Below are 18,580 nucleotides of genomic sequence, written 5' to 3' on the forward strand. Positions count from 1 at the left end.
AGTGGTCACACAGGTAGACACGAGTGATCAAGAAGGCACATGATTGCCTTCATAGGTTGGAGCATAGAAGATAAGTGTCGCTACATTACAACAGTCTACGTTGCCCAGGAACCAAATAGAAAACTGAGAAGTTTGGGAAAAGAGACACTAGAAGCTAGATTACAGTATGCTCTCAACTGGTGGAAGATGTTTGGAGGAGAACCTCTTGTACCTATTCTTCCAAACACTAACTACACCTCCTGCTTTCACTGCCAATTCAATATATCTATCTTCATACCCATGCCAAGAGATTCTATAACCCAGAAAGTAAGGTGCCTCTTAATTGGAAAACACACAAAAACTAGTCCCTCATGTTTTCAGAAATTCATACAGGTTATGCAAACTAAAACATGTTTCTACAGATTTCAATTTTTGTTTACAGTTCTTACATGCCAGGCAGTGTCCAGTAAGTAAATGAGTAGCTGTCAAAATATATTTCTTACCTTAAGTACTGTTTCTCTAATCGTATCGACATAGAGTTGTACATAGTCATTCAAGTACAGTGCCATGTTTGATGGTGAAATATTGAACCAGTTAACTGCAAGTGCAGCCTCATTTTCATTGTTTCCACTCCAGATTATGATGGATGGATGGGATTTTAATTGCCGGATCTAAAGACAAAAACAAACAATCTTGAATGCAAAAGAGAAAAGTGGAAATGTAGGAAATCTGAAACAAAATAGAATAGCAGTATCTGTGACAAAAGAATAATAGAGTTAACACTGCAGGTCCATGAAGTTAATGATAGCTCATCAACTTGAAACAGTACTTCCATTATTTTCTCTTTACAAATGCTGCCTAAACTGCTGCAACATTTTCTTTTTGTTTTAAATTTTAATTTAGTCAAAGACAAAATTAGAAACTGAAAAAAGAGTTAACGACTGCAACTGTAATGGACAGAATGGTGTGAAAGTGAAAAAAAAATATTGAACCAACAGGTGAATCTCTCTTGGTACATTTAGATGTTTGGCTGGAAGGCAGATGGAGGTAGAGTGGGAAAAGAAAGGGAGCTTCATGTTGAAGTAAAACCCTATAATATGTGAGCATTGGACCTACACTGTGGGTGCAATAAAGTAACACAAACTTTAAGTGGTCAGTAGTCATCATGACTGTTCATTCCGTATTGCAATATGCTGTTTCAGGTTAGGACTTGTCTGCCACTTTTATAATGTGTTACTCCCGTTATTCCTGTTCCTGTTGAAGCTCCTTGACAATCTGGATAATCACAGGTGTGAACGTAAAAGCCTGTCACTCCGTGACTTCCAGAACTGTGACCGTCAAGGATAAGATCTGCTCAGGGAAGCAGAGCCAGGTTTATTTTTACTCATCGGCTGACAGAGTACACTGGGTCCTTTAGAACTCCCCGAGCAACATGTATAAAGCTCAGTAAACAACTTCCATTTGGAGAGTACTGCAGCACTTCATTGAGGCAACAGTGAATTACTGGCTACTGTCTCAAATCAGTCAGCGTCGGGAATGAGCCCAAACCCTGCTTGGAGAGGAGGCAGGAAGGCAGAGGGACGTATTCCCAGACTGTAGCCAAGATTACTGGGAATAAGGATAAGGCCGTAGAGTCAGAGGAACAAAGAGTGTGGGGTGGGAAGCAGAGGGGATTATAGAGATAAGTACAATAATGAGTGATTTAAATTTACAACAGTGGGAAGGAGGGTTAAAGGGGTAAAGAATGAGGTGAGGGCAAGGTGGTGCAGGAAAAGACCAAGGATGTGGGTATACAGGAAAAGAAAGATGACTAAAAGTGCAATGGAATAACTGAAGGTGAAAAAGAGTGAAGGAGGCAGTGAAATGGAAGCAGCAGAGCTTGTCTTTGTAAGCTGCTGTAGCTCACCCAGAGTCCATCATTGCCCCTCCAGAGATGGACAAAGAATCATCAATGTGTGTGCATGCATGTGAGTCCATGGTCCATGTCCACACAACTGTGTCCACGTGTGTACTAGTGTCATCTGTCATCGTACTTCTGTGTGCTTGCCTATGTGCAAAAGATGGTGGCTTCACCAAGGGGCAACAACTAGAGGCTCAAGACCAGAAGAATAGGTCTCTGAGGGACTCCTAAGCAGGGAAGCTGGGTAGAATTTCCTCCCCTTCTACAAATAATTACTTCCCATATTTCACAACCACCAGAAAGAGGTAGGACTTCTGTTCAACAACCAATCCAAGACAATATCTGAAGGTAGGTGGAGGGGCAGTTAGTTTTAAGGAAGCAGAGGCTATAGAAGGACTTAGACAGATTAGGAGAATAGGCAAAGAAGTGGCGGATGGAATACAGTGTCAGGAAGTGTATGGTCGTGCACTTTGGTAGAAGAAATGGCTATATTTAAGAGGGAGTTACATATGGCCCTTGTGGCTACGGGGGTCAGGGGGTATGGAGGGAAGACTGGGGCGGGGTTCTGAGTTGGATGATCAGCCATGATCATAATAAATGGCGGTGCAGGCTCGAAGGGCCGAATGGCCTACTCCTGCACCTATTTTCTATGTTTCTATGAAATGAAAGGGTTGACTATTTTCTAAATGGAGAGAAAATGCAAAATTCTGAGGCATGAAGGGACTTGGGAGTACTTGTGCATGAATCCCTAAAAGTTAATTTGCAGGTTGAGTCTGTGGTGAAGAAGGCAAATGCAATATTAGCATTCATTTCAAGACGACTAGAATATAAAAGCAAGGATGCAATGTTGAGGCTTTATAAAGCAATGGTGAGGCCTCACTTGGAGTATTGTGAGCAATTTGGGTACCTTATTTTAGAAAGGATGTGCTGAGACTGGAGAGGGTTCAAAGGATGCTCACAAAAATGATTCCAGGATTGAATGGGTTGTTATATGAAGAGCACTTGATGGCTCTGGGATTCAGAAGAAAGACGTGTTACCTAACTGAATCCTATTGAATGGTGTAAGGCCTTGATAGATTGGACATGTAGAGGATGTTTCCTCTGGTGGGAGTGTCTGAGACCAGAGGACATAGCCTCAGAATAGAGGATCGTCCTTTTAGAATGGAGATGAGGTGGAATTTCTTGAGCCAGAGAGGAGTGAATCTGTGGAATTCATTGCCACAGGCAACTGTTGAGGCCAAGTCTTTACGTATATTTAAGGTAGAGGTTGATAGATTCTTGATTGGTCAGGGCATGAAGGATACGGGGAGAAGGCCGGAAAGGGGGGCTGAGAGGAAAAATGGATCAGCCATGATGAAACAGTGGAGTAGACTCGATGGGCAAAAGGGCTTAATTCTGCTCCTATACCTTATGGTCTATGGAATACTTTTGCACCTCTTGCTACTACCGGAAGCACAAACCCAAGCTTCCTCATACATCTGTGGAATAGAACTTAACCTGATTTGGAATGGAAACTGCTCCGTAAAGAATTGGTACAACTTCAATGGGCCAGTACTGCTCTGCTGATGAAGCCACAAGGAACTGCAGATGGTGGAATCTGGAGCAACAAACAATATGCTGGAGGAAATCAGCAGGTCGTGCAGCATCTGTGGGAATTGTGTTTCATGTCAAAATCCTGCATTAGGACTGGACTCGAAGTGTCAACATTTCCTTTCCTTCCAGACATACAGCTCAGCCCACTGTGTTCCTCCATCTAATTGTTTGTTGCTCTAGTGTCCAGCTGATACTGGGCATCGATAGCTCTGCAACAGCAACGATGTAATCACTACACCCAGGCAAATGGTAAAAGGCTTTTTGTATTATCAAAATTAGAGGAGCAATGGCTTGACTCCTCTTCAGACATTATAGTTAGCAGTAATTAATACAAATAACATCACATTTTAAAAGAATATTTAAACTGAAGCAGTAAATAATTTCTTCCTCTTACCTGGTGAACAATTTCTACCCTGACTGAATCAACAAACTTTTTGTTGGTTGGATAAAGTGCACAAGCAAACATGAAATCTTGCCAGATCTAAAAAGGACATAGAGAAAAAAGACAGAGTACTGGTTAAAGCCCACTTTCATTAGCCCCTGTGGTCAGCTCAGGTAAGAAGTTTCAGAATCAGATCTTCAAGCATATCTGGTCATGATTAGAGAATGGACAAGGGTGAAAGGCTATTCGCTGATAACGAGCTGCAATCTTTAATTTCAGTTCAAAGGACTCTGAACAAAGACGATTTGTAGAGTGCAATGACTCTTGCTCAAGGTTAGATGATAAGCATTAATTAAAGAACAACAACGTTCTTGTCAAAACAAGTAATAACCTTCCACATTTGCTCATCTTTCAACAGTCTACAATGTCCCAAAACCTGAAAATAGAATTTGATTCCTAATCTGACCTCAAAGCCTGCTTTGGGATGTGCCACAAAGGAAACTTGTAGACTGTGTGGAAGTGACAGCAGGGCTAGGAAACCTACATTGGAAGCAGTAGAATTATGGGAGGACAGTCAGTTTCCAGATGGAGGAAGTTATTCACTGATGTTCTCCAAGGACCTGGACAAGCACCAGTGTGGTTCTTGGTTTTTATACATAATGAGTAATTGAGGGCACAGAGCACCATTATGTATGGAATGATATGTCTGGATGGTATGCAAGCAAAGGCTTTTCACTGTGTCTCAGCACACTTGACAACAATAAACTCAGCACACTTGACAACAAGACCAATCACCATTTCGAAATTTGCAGATCACGAGAACACAATAAGCATGTTGAACAGTGACAAGTACGCACTTCAGGCAGACATGGACAACTTGATGTAATGGGCAGAACGTGCACTGTGATACATTATGGTAGAAGAATAATACAGATAACTTCAAGGGAGGCATTTCTAAAATGGACAGTGGAACAGAGATCCAGGTGTGCACTAGGTTTTGTAGATAGCAAAATGGATTGAAAAAAACAATTCAAATACGAGCGGGCATGGTTTTAAACTGAGAAAGGGGAATTTATGAAACAGATTTATAGGAGATTTATGAAACAAGCTTTTTTTCTTCCACACAGAGAGTGGTAGGTGCCTGGAACATGCAGCCAGAAGTGGTGGAAGCAGATACAATTTGTGTTCAAGCAGCATTAAACAAAACATGAAACAGTGAGAGAAATGAAGGGATAGAAACCCTGTGCAGGCAGATGGCATTAGTTTATATTGACATAATGGTTGGCATAGATATTATAGACCAAAGGGCCTGTTCCTGTGCTGTACTATTCTACGTTCCAAAAAGTCAGAAAGGTAATAATAAAGATAGCATGCAAAAGCAAGGAAATTTTGTTGAACCTCCACATAGTATGAGTGAGATTGTAATCAGGGTACTGCAGCTACTTGTGGTCAACACATGGGAAAGTCCTAGGGAGCAGTAGAATGCTCTCAGTGATGTAACACATTGGAGAAGCTGGCCCTGCAGCCGACAGACTGAGAGCAGATTTGATAAAAATCACTAAGGGTTTGGACAAAATGAATAAGGAAAAAAATTATTCCTACAGCTGGAAAGATTGAAACACACATTTACAGGAACTGGCAAAAGAACCAGCAAAGGAGACAACCTGGGATTCATACTGGAAGGGAGCTGAAGCAGATTCAGTCATTCCTTTCAAAAGGAAATTAATAGATTCTCAGGGGGAAAAACTGCAGAGCTTGAGGAAGAGGTGGGAGGAGGACGACCTAATAACTCCTTCAAGGAGCTAGCACAGGCATGGCCAGACAGTGTCCCTGTGTGCTGCTTGGCAGCACTGTGGTGTAGCAGTTAGCGCAACACTTTACAGTGCCAGTAATCACCAATCGGGATTCAATTCCCACTGCTCTCCATAAGGAGTTTATACATTCTCTCCGTGACTGCATGGGTTTCCTCAAGGTCCTCAGGTTTTCTGCCATACTCTAGGTCTTTACAGGTTAGGGTTAGCAAGCTGTGAGCGTGTTATGTTGGTGTGGACTCTGTTAGTCATTGACGCAAACGATGCATTTCACTGTGTGTTTTGATATAAATGTGATCATTAAAGCAAATCTGATCTGATTCTAGGATTCTGAGCACCTTGGTCAGGTACGCAAATAAAGAAAAACAGTAATTTTCTTACCATGATCCCCAATTTATCACACAGCTCATAAAATTCATCTTGTTCATAAACGCCTCCTCCCCATACCCTTAGTGCGTTCATATTGGCATCAACTGTAGACTGTAACAAGTTCTGTAATCTGTTAATTTCACAACAAGGAAGTATTAGGACATATTTAATAACTCAGCATAAATAGATCACTGATGCACATCTACAAAAATACATTAGACTCTAAACGAGGAGTTCCCAAATTGGGTAATATTGTCCCCCACTCCCTGGGGGTAGTGGTGGCGGGGGGGGGGGCTTGGTAGCAAGGGGCACATTTGCAGGATTACAGGTCTAATTTAAGAAATAAATTACTTATTATAAGAATTTGATCTTCAGTGCCCCATAAATGATAATAATCACCTCATCTCTTGCTAACCCGCTGTTCTCTTAAGACTTTGCTTGAAGCTTGTTATATTTATTGAAAAGCAATGTGACATTTCATTAATATGCATATCATGAAAAATCTGGAATGAAGAAATAGTGTTATTTCTGGGCCTAGCCCGCACATTATTGCTATTCACTACTTAGCTAGCATGATTCCCATACTCTAATCAAACAATGATGCAATTCTTGTGAATTAGGGTATGGCGTTCAATGGGGTAAAGTTCAAAATTGGCCCTTTCAAATGGTTTTCACCGCATTTCTCTAGACCACGGCTCAACCGAGATATTGCTGCCCCACTTTATGTACCTTCAGGCAAAGATTCAGGTCTTGCTTGAGCCATGCAACACACATAAAATGTTGGCGGAAATCAGCGTGCCAGGCAGCATCTACAGAAGAGTAAACAGTCGATGTTTCAAGCAAAGACTCTTCATCCAGATTTCAGTTTGAAACGTCGACAATTTACTCTTTTCCATAGATGCTGCCTGGCCTGCTGAGTTCCTCCAGCATTTTGTGTGTGTTATCTGGATTTTTAGCATCTGCAAATTTTCTCTCGTATGTGACTTGCCTGAGCTATGATGACATCATAATTTTCCCCTTTATTGATTGCAGAGCTTGAAGTAGGAATTAAACAATAGACAAATGGTCAGGGTCGTTAATCCATAACAAAAATGGCAGAAGCAGACCAAATGAAAATCATGTGTAAACAGTATAGTAAGGAGTATCTGAAATATGGATTGGTACCAGCACCAAGCAAACAACAGCAGCAGCCAATGTGCCCATAGTGTGAAAATGTTTTTTCAAATGAGGCAATGAAGTTGTCCAGGCTCCTTGAGCATTTGAAGAGAATACACTTTGATAAAGCAAACAAGAACTTGATTTATTTTCAATCACTTTGTGAAAACTTTCAAAAACACAAAACACTTCAAAACAAGTTTGCCAGCACTTCACAACAAAACACTGATGATCTGCATGCTTGCTCATTTCTAAATCTGAAAAGTCCCACACAAGTGGAAAGGAACTGATTCTCCCAGCAGTGAGGGATGCATAACGGTTTTGCATAAGTCACCAGAGAAAATAATTAAAGTGATTCCACTCAGCAATAACTGTTCAAAGACGAGTAGATGAAATGTCTAAGGATGTGGAACATTGTGCAGCATACCTAGGACAACAGAATTAACTGCAGTTGGATGACTCAACTTTGCCAGGCAATGAATCTTTGCTTCTTGGTTATGTTTGCTTCATAAAAGATGAAAGCATAGTCCAAGAGTTGTTATTTGCAAGGAGACTAGAAATAGGTATGAAAGGGAGTCAATACTTTGGGTTGTTGCACAATTTGTCAAAGAGAAGGATTTTTCGCACACCAACATTCTTGCTTGTGCACCAGATGGGGCATCATCAATGACAGGAAGCCGACATGGGGTTATTACCTTCTTGAAGAAAAACTGTATCTAACATATTTACCTTCAATGTGTAACTTATAGATAACACCTTGTTACAAAAAACCTAAGAGATCAGCTGCAAAAATCATTACTGTTATCACAGGAGTAAAAAAATCAAGCCCCAAGCTCTCAATTCTTGACTATTTTGAAGCTTTGTATTGAGAATGATGAACAATCTGAATGCTTGCCGTTGCACACAGAAGTCAGACGGCTCTCAAAAGGAAACTGTCTGAAATGCTTTTATGCGCTTTTTGAAACTGTGATAAAATTCTTGGAAGACTCGAATACTTCATTCAGTAATCAACTCAAGAATATTAGGCATAACATTGCTTATTTGTCAAAATTATTTGCAAAGTTTAATTAAATCAATCTTCAATTGCAGGAATATGATGTGAATCTTAAAGTCAAATCAGTCATCTCCACATATCTGTTCAAGTTAACCCTATTTAAATGCAACATTGGCCATCATGACCTTTTCCAATTTCTGAGCTTCTCTGTGTTGGAAGAAAAAAGAATACCAGATGATGATCTTCAGGTATATTGTACCCACCTGGGTAAGCTGCATAAAAAGAGATCTCAGGATCTTCTCTCGATCCAAATTCCAGATTGGGTAATAAATCCATTCCTGAAAACTTGTAATGAGGAATTAACAGGAAGGATGGAGGAAGAACTGATCTTGCTTCAAAATGACTGAGCTGAAGCCAAGGTTCCAAATATCGAATCAAGACTTTTGACTGCAGAAATCTCTGAATGCTATTCTGCACTGATGAGAAAGGTCAAGATGTTCTTTTTCTTTCCAACATCACAATTAGTGGACCTCAGTCTCAGTGCAGTCACCCAACTTCTTTCAAAGAAACGAAATGAACTGCAAATTACTGAATATGGGGATCTGAGACTCCTGAGTGACATTCAGCCTGATGTTAACAAACTGATATCACTGCACCAAGGCCATCCATCTCATTGAAAAGTGAAAAAGCAATTAAGTAGCAAATAGTTGAACTACTAATATACACTTAAAAATTGTTGATGAAAATTGTTTTTACTGTAATTAAACAATTTTATTTGTAGCGTTAAACAGATATGAATAATTTTTGCAATTATCTGTCACTTCTCTGAAGTTACAGTTTCTACTTTCTTTCACTGGGCATCGTAAATTAAAATACTTTGGTTTTTGTGTAATAGCCAGAAAGGGAGAGTGGTCACTGGGGATGGGGCCTGGGAGCCAAGGGGTGGTAACCCATTGCTCCAAACCATCTATTAACTTTAGTCACAGTGCATAATGTTTAGAACTTGTCAAAGTCTCAGTTACACACCAAATCATGGTGGAGCAGAAGAGCTTCCAAGAACTAGTTGACTCCATCAGTGACAAATACATATCAGAACATCAAGGAGGGCATCTGCGTTTTTCCAATGCAAATACAAAACAGGAGTGGGTCTGATAAAACCCAATACACTAGGATTCCACCCCAATGCACTAGGATTCCACACTACTCAGTCAAATGGGCCATGCTCAGCTTCATCATTTCTCTAAGCGAGTAACAAAAACTTGCCCCAGTTTCAGTGTTCAGAACAACTTTTCAACTCAACATCCCACTGAAACTGCAACACAAGACTACATTTGTGCTAGACAACAAAATCAGCCTGTGTCAGAGCTAAGTGGATCAGAACAATTCTTCATAGTCCAACCACAGTTGGTTGTGAATGGTAGTGGAGAATTAAGCTGGAGGCAGAGGCTCCGATGTGTGTGTCAGAAACAAGGCTGAAGCACCAAAATTACGCTGAGACTGAAGTGTTGATCGATCTCGACTTCCTCCTGAGAGCCCCACCATCACAGAAGTCCAGTTTCAGGCAATTCAATTCACACCAGAAGACATCAATAAAATAGTTGAGAGCACTGGATACAGGAAGGCTAAAGGACTTGATAACATCCCAGCTGTGGTACGAAGACCTGCACACCAGAACTAGTTGCTTCTGTATTCAACAGTTCCAGTGCAGTTACAACATACCCAACAGAACCCTACCTGTCTGTGCGTGCTGCATCCTCATTAATATTAACATAATTTTAGAGCTTTTATGACCATAGGACATAGTTTCTTTCCTTAATTACTTCCATTAACCCATCAACAAGATGGCCTCATTTATAGTTTATTCCCAGAACAACCCGGGTCTAAACCCATCAGATACCCCCGTTGTCCTATCCATACATCGATGCAGCTTGATACTAATTTTCTTTCTTTTCCAGTTCTGATGAAGGGCCTTCAACCTAAAATGTTAATTGTTTCTCTTTCCACACATATTGCCCAAACTGCTGATCTTGCTGCATTTATTTAAATTAGCAATGTTAAAGTTAATATTCACCTTGAAATTTTTTAAAACTTACACATCAAATGTCACTCTGTCCAAGAATGCATCTGCAGGAATCCAGTTCGAACCTTTGATGAATATAGGGAGCCCATTGATTTTAAAATAAAAGCTTAAACCAGGAGATCCTGGTACAGGTTCTTGAATCAGCTCTACAGTCCTAAAATAGACCTGGAGAAAATACATAGAAAAGTCTCAACTGGTTCAAAAAGAGAATACAATTATCAGTTTTATAACTGTTATAGAACATAACGAGATTTCAAACTAGTTCTTTACAAGATACAGAAGACTGATTGATGAATCCCCCACAGCACCCTCCACTGTCATGTTAAACTTCAAATCCCAACCATGCTGCTGCAACATGGTTATCTTCTATTGAGTCACAAAGATGTTAAAAGCAGGCAGGTTTTACAGTATTTGGTTGAAAGATCAATTAGCAAATTTCAGTTAAGATGTAGAAGAGTTAGAAGGAAGTAAGGAAAATATATTACAAATAAAGAAGAGTGAAACTGACAGCTTGAAATGGTGCTGGAAGCAAAAGCCCACATTATACTTAAAAGCTACCTGGGAGAACTTGAAGAGCTATGATCTGTTGGACAATGAATCCAGGTGAGGGTCGATGGGACAAGACAGCGTAATAGTTTGGCATGGACTAAATGAGCTGACGGGCCTGTTTTGGTTCTGTAGTGTCAATAATCAATAATCTTGCTTTATGTTTTGGACTGGTGAGTTATGGTGACTTATAGTTGGGACTACCAAGCACAAACCTAAATTGCTGAGTATTTAATTGGCGTACACACTTTCTGCGCTTGGTATTCCTAATTATGTCACCAAAACTCACTAGTCCAAAACATAAAACAAGATTATTGATTATTGACACTGACAATCAACACTGGCATACCTCAAGGGTATGTGCTTAGCCCACAGCTCTACTCCCTCTACACCCACGACAGCATAGCTAAGCACAGCCCAAATGCCATCTACACATTTGCCAATGACAAAACTATTGTTGGCAGATTTTCAGATGGTGACAAGAAGTATAGGAGTGAGATACATCAGCTGGTTGAGTGGTATCACAACAACAAACTCATATACAATGTCAGTAAGACCAAGGAATTGATTGTGGACTTCGGGAAGGGAAAGTTGAGGGAACATACACTGGTCCTCATCGATATACATATTTCTTAATGTAATTTATAGTTTTTTATTATGTACAGTGGATTCCAGTTAATTGGACCATAGGTTAATTGGGGCAGGCAATATACCGGTATTTGGGACAACTCTTAAAGAACAAAATCTAAATCAAGAAAACAGCCGGGGTCCCTTTGTTTATTTAGTACACTGTGCCACCTAATTGGGACAGGAGACTGTTGCCATACAGTTTCTAACTAGCACCAGTTGTGTTGTACTTGCATAGACAATACGCTCTGCTTAGAGCAATCAGCTTTTTTAAATAGCATCAGTTGTGTGCGTTTGTGTTCAAAAAGAAGTGATTTTTTTTGTCACTGATAGTTGACGAGAAATAAGCAGTCACACAATCTGGAACTGTTTTATTCACCGCAGTTTCAAGCATTCAGGCTTGTAGATGCCAGAAACAGCCAGGAGTGAAAATAAAAATGAAACCATTTCACTACTTCAACAAGTTAGGAAGCTTTGTATTTCATTTAAATACATAAACTGGTACTCAGTTGAACTGTAGTTTATGTTTTTTTATACCTTTGAACTATTTCCATGAAACCTCAACAAATTGGGGCAGCTAGGCAAAAATGTACTGGTCCTGATGTGAATCAATTAAACAGAATCCACTGTATTGCAATGTAATGCTGCCCCAAAACAACAAATTTCACGACATGTCTCAGTGTTATCAGAACCTGATTCTGATTCTGCCTTGGTTATGTCCTAGACTTTAACTGTTGAGAGTATTACAGTCGAGAGTTTGATTTGGGAATTACTTCTTTTCCTCTATCAGAAAATGAAATTAAAATGTCAAAACTGATTTATTGATTGATGACCAAAGTATTGTACTTTAAAATGCGTTCACCTAGAGGAAGATTATATTCATCAAAAGCTTTCACAAAACCTCACCCAACAGACTATGAAGAATTTTAAAAATAAAATATTCAAATAACATTAGCTGACCATGATGGTCTTTTCAACATGATATTCTCCTTCGACAGTGACTGTTACAGTCATGTTGTAACCAGTCTGATTGCCATATCCATGAGGCCACCAAGGATGAACAGATGCATTCTGGAAAAAAAGTTGAGAGTGGACAGATTATAACTTTATGCACATACGCGTTCTAATCAAGAATGATGCGCACAACCACAGTAATAAATCTAACATTGTGATCGGACTTAACCAAGTACTTCAGCTGAAGAAGGAACAGTGTCTATAATTGCTTTGACCACTCCTGACACAAAGTTCCATGAGCTGGCATTCCATGTTGGGTGTTTGTCTGTGCTCAATCCATCAGGACAAAGAAACTGAGTATTCATTCCATCTGCTCAAACTAGCCTCTGTGCCCCCACACATGCCTCTTTCCACCCTTGCTAGTGTCCCCTTTCTCTCTCAATAGATTATCCAACTTTCTAGTGGCCGGTTGTTGCCATATTGTTCTTACCAACAGCTTCATGCCCAAGACTCCACAGTGCTACAGCCAGTGTGATAATGTAAGCATCATGAAAGAAAACAAGGAATTGTGGACATACAAGTAATTTGCAGTGGAACAGGATCTGCTGGTGATGTTGGTAAGTCTCTCTTTCATATTCAGTAAAACCAATTTCCCCCGGGATCAATAAAGTATGACTATGACTATAATGTGAACCTTTTGGTTATTCTGATGTACAGACATTACAAACAATGCTATCAATGCTATAGACTGTATACACACTTCACCCCTCTATAACGACTTCAATCTAGATGACAGCCATTGCCTTGGCACTTGAAGGCATGAGATACAATCATCACCGAAACAGTCAGCACTGTGACAGAAAATCAGCCTGTAGTTCAAGACGTGGCCACAGACTCATTTTCAAGAGGTGGTGGCTCAAAAAGATAGCATCCATCACAAAGGAACCTCACCACCCAGGAAATGGCCCCTTCTTCTGGTAGGGAAAGTTTCTTCTCCTCCACCATCATATTCCTGATTGTTCCATGCATCGATAAACAGTACCTTGCTTTATTTTTGCACTGCTTGTTTTGTAATTTATATTAACTTTTATGGCTTTGAGCTGTACTGCTGCCACAAAACAACAGATTTCACATCGTATGAGTCAGTGGTATTAAATCTGATTCTGATACAGAGGAACAAAAAGAAAGAATCATTACTACGCTAAAGCCATCTCGGAGCTGCAGTTGATCAATATGGCAGTCACTAGCCTCAGTTCTAAATAAAGGATCCCCAGTGAACAGTGAACATGGATTCCCACGATGGGCCCCAGTTGCAAATTCTGAAATGTTGAAGCCAACCGCATACCACTGCCATCTCACTATCGCTAATCTTCACAAGCTATAATGTGATTAAATAAGGTTCATTTTCCCCAATCATGCGTCCAATAATAAACATCTTACCTGATTAATGTGCAGTCTGACTTTACTGCTGCTCTCTTTTCCCTTCCTAAGAAGTATTTTGTAAATTTGATGTGTGTGTAGAGATGGAATGTTAGCAGTCAATTCACCTTCAACCGGCATTGAGGAAGCAATATCATAAAAGCTCTCTATTTCCACAGACCACTTCTGTTTTCTTTTATCTATAGATGCAAACAAATACATTTCTTTATACTGGTGAATTTGTCTACTTTGGTAATAATTCAACAATATTTATTCATGAAAAAGCTCATTTTGTGATTAATCATTTTCCATTGTACTGGGACCTAGGCCCAAACCTGATAAAACGAGGAGTGAGCATCTTCAGTTCTTGAACCAATCTGCACAACCTAATCGCTACCTCAATATAGCAGCAATATAACCACTTTGCACTACAATGGAGCTTAGTTTTTGTTCTGATTCTCTTCTTTCTTGCAAAATTTGTGAATAGTTTATATTTATTTTGTGAATGCTGTGTTTCTCATGCTATGTGATGCTGCTGCAAGGAAATTTTTTCATTGCAACTATTGTAATGTTGAATATTAAAAGACCTAGATAGAATGGGTGTAGAGAGGATGTTTCCTATAGTGGGAGAGTCTAGGGCCAGAGGGCATAGCAACAAATACCAAGACATCTCTTTAGAGCAAATATAAGGAAGAGTTTCTTTAACCAGATGGTGCTGCATTGTGGAATTCATTGCCAGAGACAGCTATGGCAGCCAAATCATTGGATATATTTAAAGTAGAGGCTGATAGGTTCTTGATTAATAAGGGCATCAAAGGTCATGGGGCGAAGGCAGGAGAATGGGGTTGAGAGGGAGAATATATCAGCCATGATGAAATGGCGGAGCAGACTGGTTGGATTATGCTTCCTTATCTTACAGTCTGTGAATTCACCTACCTGTGCATATGACAATAAGCTTTGACTGTCAAAGATTCTGCTTCCACCACTTTGAAGAGTTTCAAAGACTTGTGAAGGAAATAATTCTGCCTAGCTCCAAATGGGCATTTAACCATAAACCATTGTTCTAAGATCTGTCATAATAAGAACCATCGTCTCTCCATCCATGTCATGCCCCCTCAGGATCTTACAGTATCAGAACTGACACCTCATAGCAAGTGCTAACCTACACAATATAGTTCTACAATCTGTGCTAAACACACGCAGCATGTTACATATTACACCATCAAATGAATTGATTCAAAGATCTACAGACCTTTCACATTCAGTTGTGAGCAACAGAAAAAGCACTAGAGGAACACAGCAGGTCAGGCAGCATCTATGGAGGAAAATGGACTGCCGGTATTTCTTATACTGGTCAAGAACCTTCATCAGGGCTGAAAACAAAGAGGGGCAAGAGCTGACAGGTGGATCCACGGAGTGGGGGTGGTGATAGGCAGGTGGGGTGTGTGGGGGAGAGTGGGAATGATGTAAGATGCTGGGAAAGGATAGATGGAAATAACAAGAAGCTGAAGATGAAACTGATAGGGGAGGAAGGTGGAGAGGAGACCCAGTGGTAGGAATGTGTGGGTGGTAAAGAGATGGAGAAGGCGGGGGAGAGGGGACAGAGAGAGTGATGGAGCTGGTGAGACAAGGAGAACAAAAGAGGAAAGGACAAACGACAGTGGTTACACTATCCAGTTGTGAATAGCGATGAAAAATTAAGCAGTATAAAGGAAAATACAATGTTGCACACAGGCAGACAAATCTAAAAAACATGGTTACCAACAACACATCAGGGCATTAATTGACCAGGATCTCAAACAGCTCTCCCAATTTAGATGCCGGTCTCCAGATGTTCATGAATTGAATTCTGCAAGGCCAGCTGGGCTTTCCATCTTTGCCACAGTCAAGTCAAAGGCCTTGGTGGCTCTCGGGCTTAATTATTTTTTTGCTATTCAGTAATTTGGAACAACTGAAAAGCTTAAATAAACTCAAACAGAAAAACTGACTTCAATCCTCATTCAGAAACTAGCAATACCCATACCATAAACAGAGGTTGCCGTGAGATACGTCAAGTGGCAGATGTTGTATGCCTCAATCCGTATATCTTTCCAAATGCCTTGTGTAGGGAAGGACGGGCCCCAATCCCAGCTGAAAGAGCACTGTTCCTGAGAATGATGCAGAAAGATGCAATATAAATCATCAGTGCTCACTCACTGCATTTCCTTGCTCCACTCACATTCACCCAGTGTGCAACCATTACACAGCCAACAGCACAGGCTCAGGCTATTCAAACTTTAAACTTCTTACGCATTTGTTGGTAAACTGAGAAGGAAAAATCAGACTCTATGTTTTAGTCGCTTGTTAGAGAATGGAGGGAAATGTTTACATATTTATGAGTTACTTTATACTTAAACCAGATTATACGGTTAAAATGTTGTAGTGTATTCTAGGCTGCTCAGCAATTTTTCCTTGACAGCACTACATTATCACAGTTCACAAGATGTGGTACTGACTCCTGTTAGGAACTGCAGGAAAGAAAGTCGTCTGGGCCTGTTTCAAAGACTCAGTTAATACACTGAATCCCTCACTCCAATCCCAAACAATGTCCAAGCTCAGGCTGCTGACTGGCAGCTGCACTATTGGCATACGACCATAAGACATAGGAGCAGAATGGGGTCATTCAGCCCATCAAATCTGCTCTGCCGTTCCATCATGGCTGATTTATTATTCCTCTCAACCCCATTCTCCTGCATGCTCCCCGTAACCTTTGATGCCCTTACTAATCAAGAACATATCAACCTCGGCTTTAAATATACCCAATGTCTTGGGCTCCACAGTCATCTGTGGCCATGAATTCCACAGATTCCACAGATCCTCTAGCTAAAGCAATTCCTCTTCATCTGTCCAATGGCTATCTCTCTATTCTAAGGCTGTGCTCTTTGCTCCCAGACTCCCCTACTATAGGAAACATCCTTTCCACGTCCACTCTATCTAAGCCTGTCAATATTCGATAGATTTCAATGAGATAACCTCTCATTCTTCAAAACTCCAGCAAGTACGGGCCCAGAGCCAAACACGATTTATACATTAACCCTTTCATTCCCATGATAATTCTTGTGAACCTCTTCTGGACCCACTCCAATGCCACTAAGTTCTTTCTTAGATAAGAGGCCCAAAACTGTTCACAATACTCCAAATGCAGTCTGACCAATCAGCATTACATTCTTTCTTTTTATAATCTAGTCCTCTTGAAACGAATGCTAACATTGCATCTGCCTTCCTTACCATTGACTCAACCTTCAAGTTAACGCTTGGGGAAACCTGCACAAGTTCAAAGTAAATTTATTATCGAAGTACATATATGTCACCACATACAACCCTAAGATTCATTTTCTTGCGAACATATTCAGTAAATCCAAGAAACATATTAGAATCAATGAAAGACCACACCTACCAGGACGGACAAACAATCAATGTGCAAAACTGAGCAAATACAAAAGGGAAAAAAAAACAACTAAATATTGAGAACATGAGATGAAAAGTCCTTGAAAGTGAGTCCATAGGCTGTAGGAAGAGTTCAGTGATGGGGCAAGTGAAGTTATCCCCACTAGTTTTGAATATATAATTCAGGTGGACAGTTCAGTTCAGTGATGCTGCTTTGTCAGGGATGTTACCTTTTGAAAACACATTCACATGAAGATCCTCAAGTACTATTTGAAAGGTGGTCTGGTCAAATGTTTCTCAACCATCAAAAATCTTCTAAACAGTAAAAGAGCCGCATTAATAGTAAAAAGTTGGATTTCAAAGATCTAACAGTGGCCATGTTTCAGAAACTAACAACATGTGAATGTTTTTTGGGATGCTTCTGAGGGAAGTGACAAGACGCCATATAAATAGCAACACACACAAAATGCTGGAGGAACTCAGCAACTCAGGCAGCATTTGTGGAGTGGAATAAATAGTCAACATCTTGGGCGGAGCCCCTTCGTTAGGTCCTGTTTATTATTCTCCTGACCAGTCTATCCAGCTGAGCTCCCCCAGCATTTTGTGTGTGTTGCTCAAGATTTCTAGCATCTGCAGAACTTCTTGTGCAATATAAATAGAAAGTATTTGACTCTAACAGCTACTTTAAACCAGTGACACGGAATCATTCCGAACATAACCTCAGACCATATATTCAAGATCATATTGCCTGTCACAGAAATACTTCTGATATTTTCCAGGAAGCCAGAAGGACTTTTATATGTGGCTGAGAAAGAATTTCCATCCCCCTACAAGAACTTCAAGCTCTGCCTCTATAAATAAGCCTATCATTAGTACTACTGCCTTCAGGAACCACCAACCAGTAAACCTCCACAATGGGAAAGAATTGCTCAGGTTGTGAAGCAAACTCTGTGGATTTCAGAACTCAGTTCACAAGGAGCCTGCAGCATTCGGAATGCTCCAAATGCTCCAATCCACTATCTGACACAAATAAAGTAAACTGCTCCTCACATTAGTTTATGAAGTTCACTGGATTTCTTTAACATACAGCACTGTGCAAAAGTCTTAAGCACATATATATGTGGTGGCCTGCTTGCGTAGTGGTTAGCAAAACACCTTACAATACAGATGACCGGGGTTCAATTCCCTCTGCTGCCCGTAAGGAGATTGTACATTCTCCCTGTGACCACGCAGATTTCTTCCCGGTGCTCCAGTTTCCGCCCACAGTCCAAAGATGTACCTGTTGGTAGGTTAATTGGTCACTGTAAAATGTCCCATGATTAGGCTAGGATTAAATCGGGAGATT

At 40.4% G+C, this 18,580-nt stretch overlaps 1 protein-coding gene across 2 annotated transcripts in view; it reads right to left on the reverse strand.

Moving 5' to 3' along the window:
* Positions 1 to 18,580, reverse strand: part of manba (mannosidase, beta A, lysosomal) — a 52,397-nt gene that overhangs the window by 20,105 nt on the left and 13,712 nt on the right. For both annotated transcript variants that reach the window (XM_063046965.1, XM_063046966.1), the window contains exons 5-11: positions 15,833 to 15,956; positions 13,831 to 14,009; positions 12,397 to 12,507; positions 10,277 to 10,428; positions 6,047 to 6,164; positions 3,867 to 3,953; positions 483 to 650 (exon numbers count right to left, since the gene is read on the reverse strand). In XM_063046965.1, coding sequence (XP_062903035.1) covers positions 483 to 650; positions 3,867 to 3,953; positions 6,047 to 6,164; positions 10,277 to 10,428; positions 12,397 to 12,507; positions 13,831 to 14,009; positions 15,833 to 15,956 — 939 coding nt within the window. The remainder of the gene's footprint in view (positions 1 to 482; positions 651 to 3,866; positions 3,954 to 6,046; positions 6,165 to 10,276; positions 10,429 to 12,396; positions 12,508 to 13,830; positions 14,010 to 15,832; positions 15,957 to 18,580) is intronic.

This window comes from Mobula hypostoma, chromosome 4, assembly GCF_963921235.1.
Source record: "Mobula hypostoma chromosome 4, sMobHyp1.1, whole genome shotgun sequence".
Lineage (NCBI taxonomy): Eukaryota > Metazoa > Chordata > Chondrichthyes > Myliobatiformes > Myliobatidae > Mobula > Mobula hypostoma.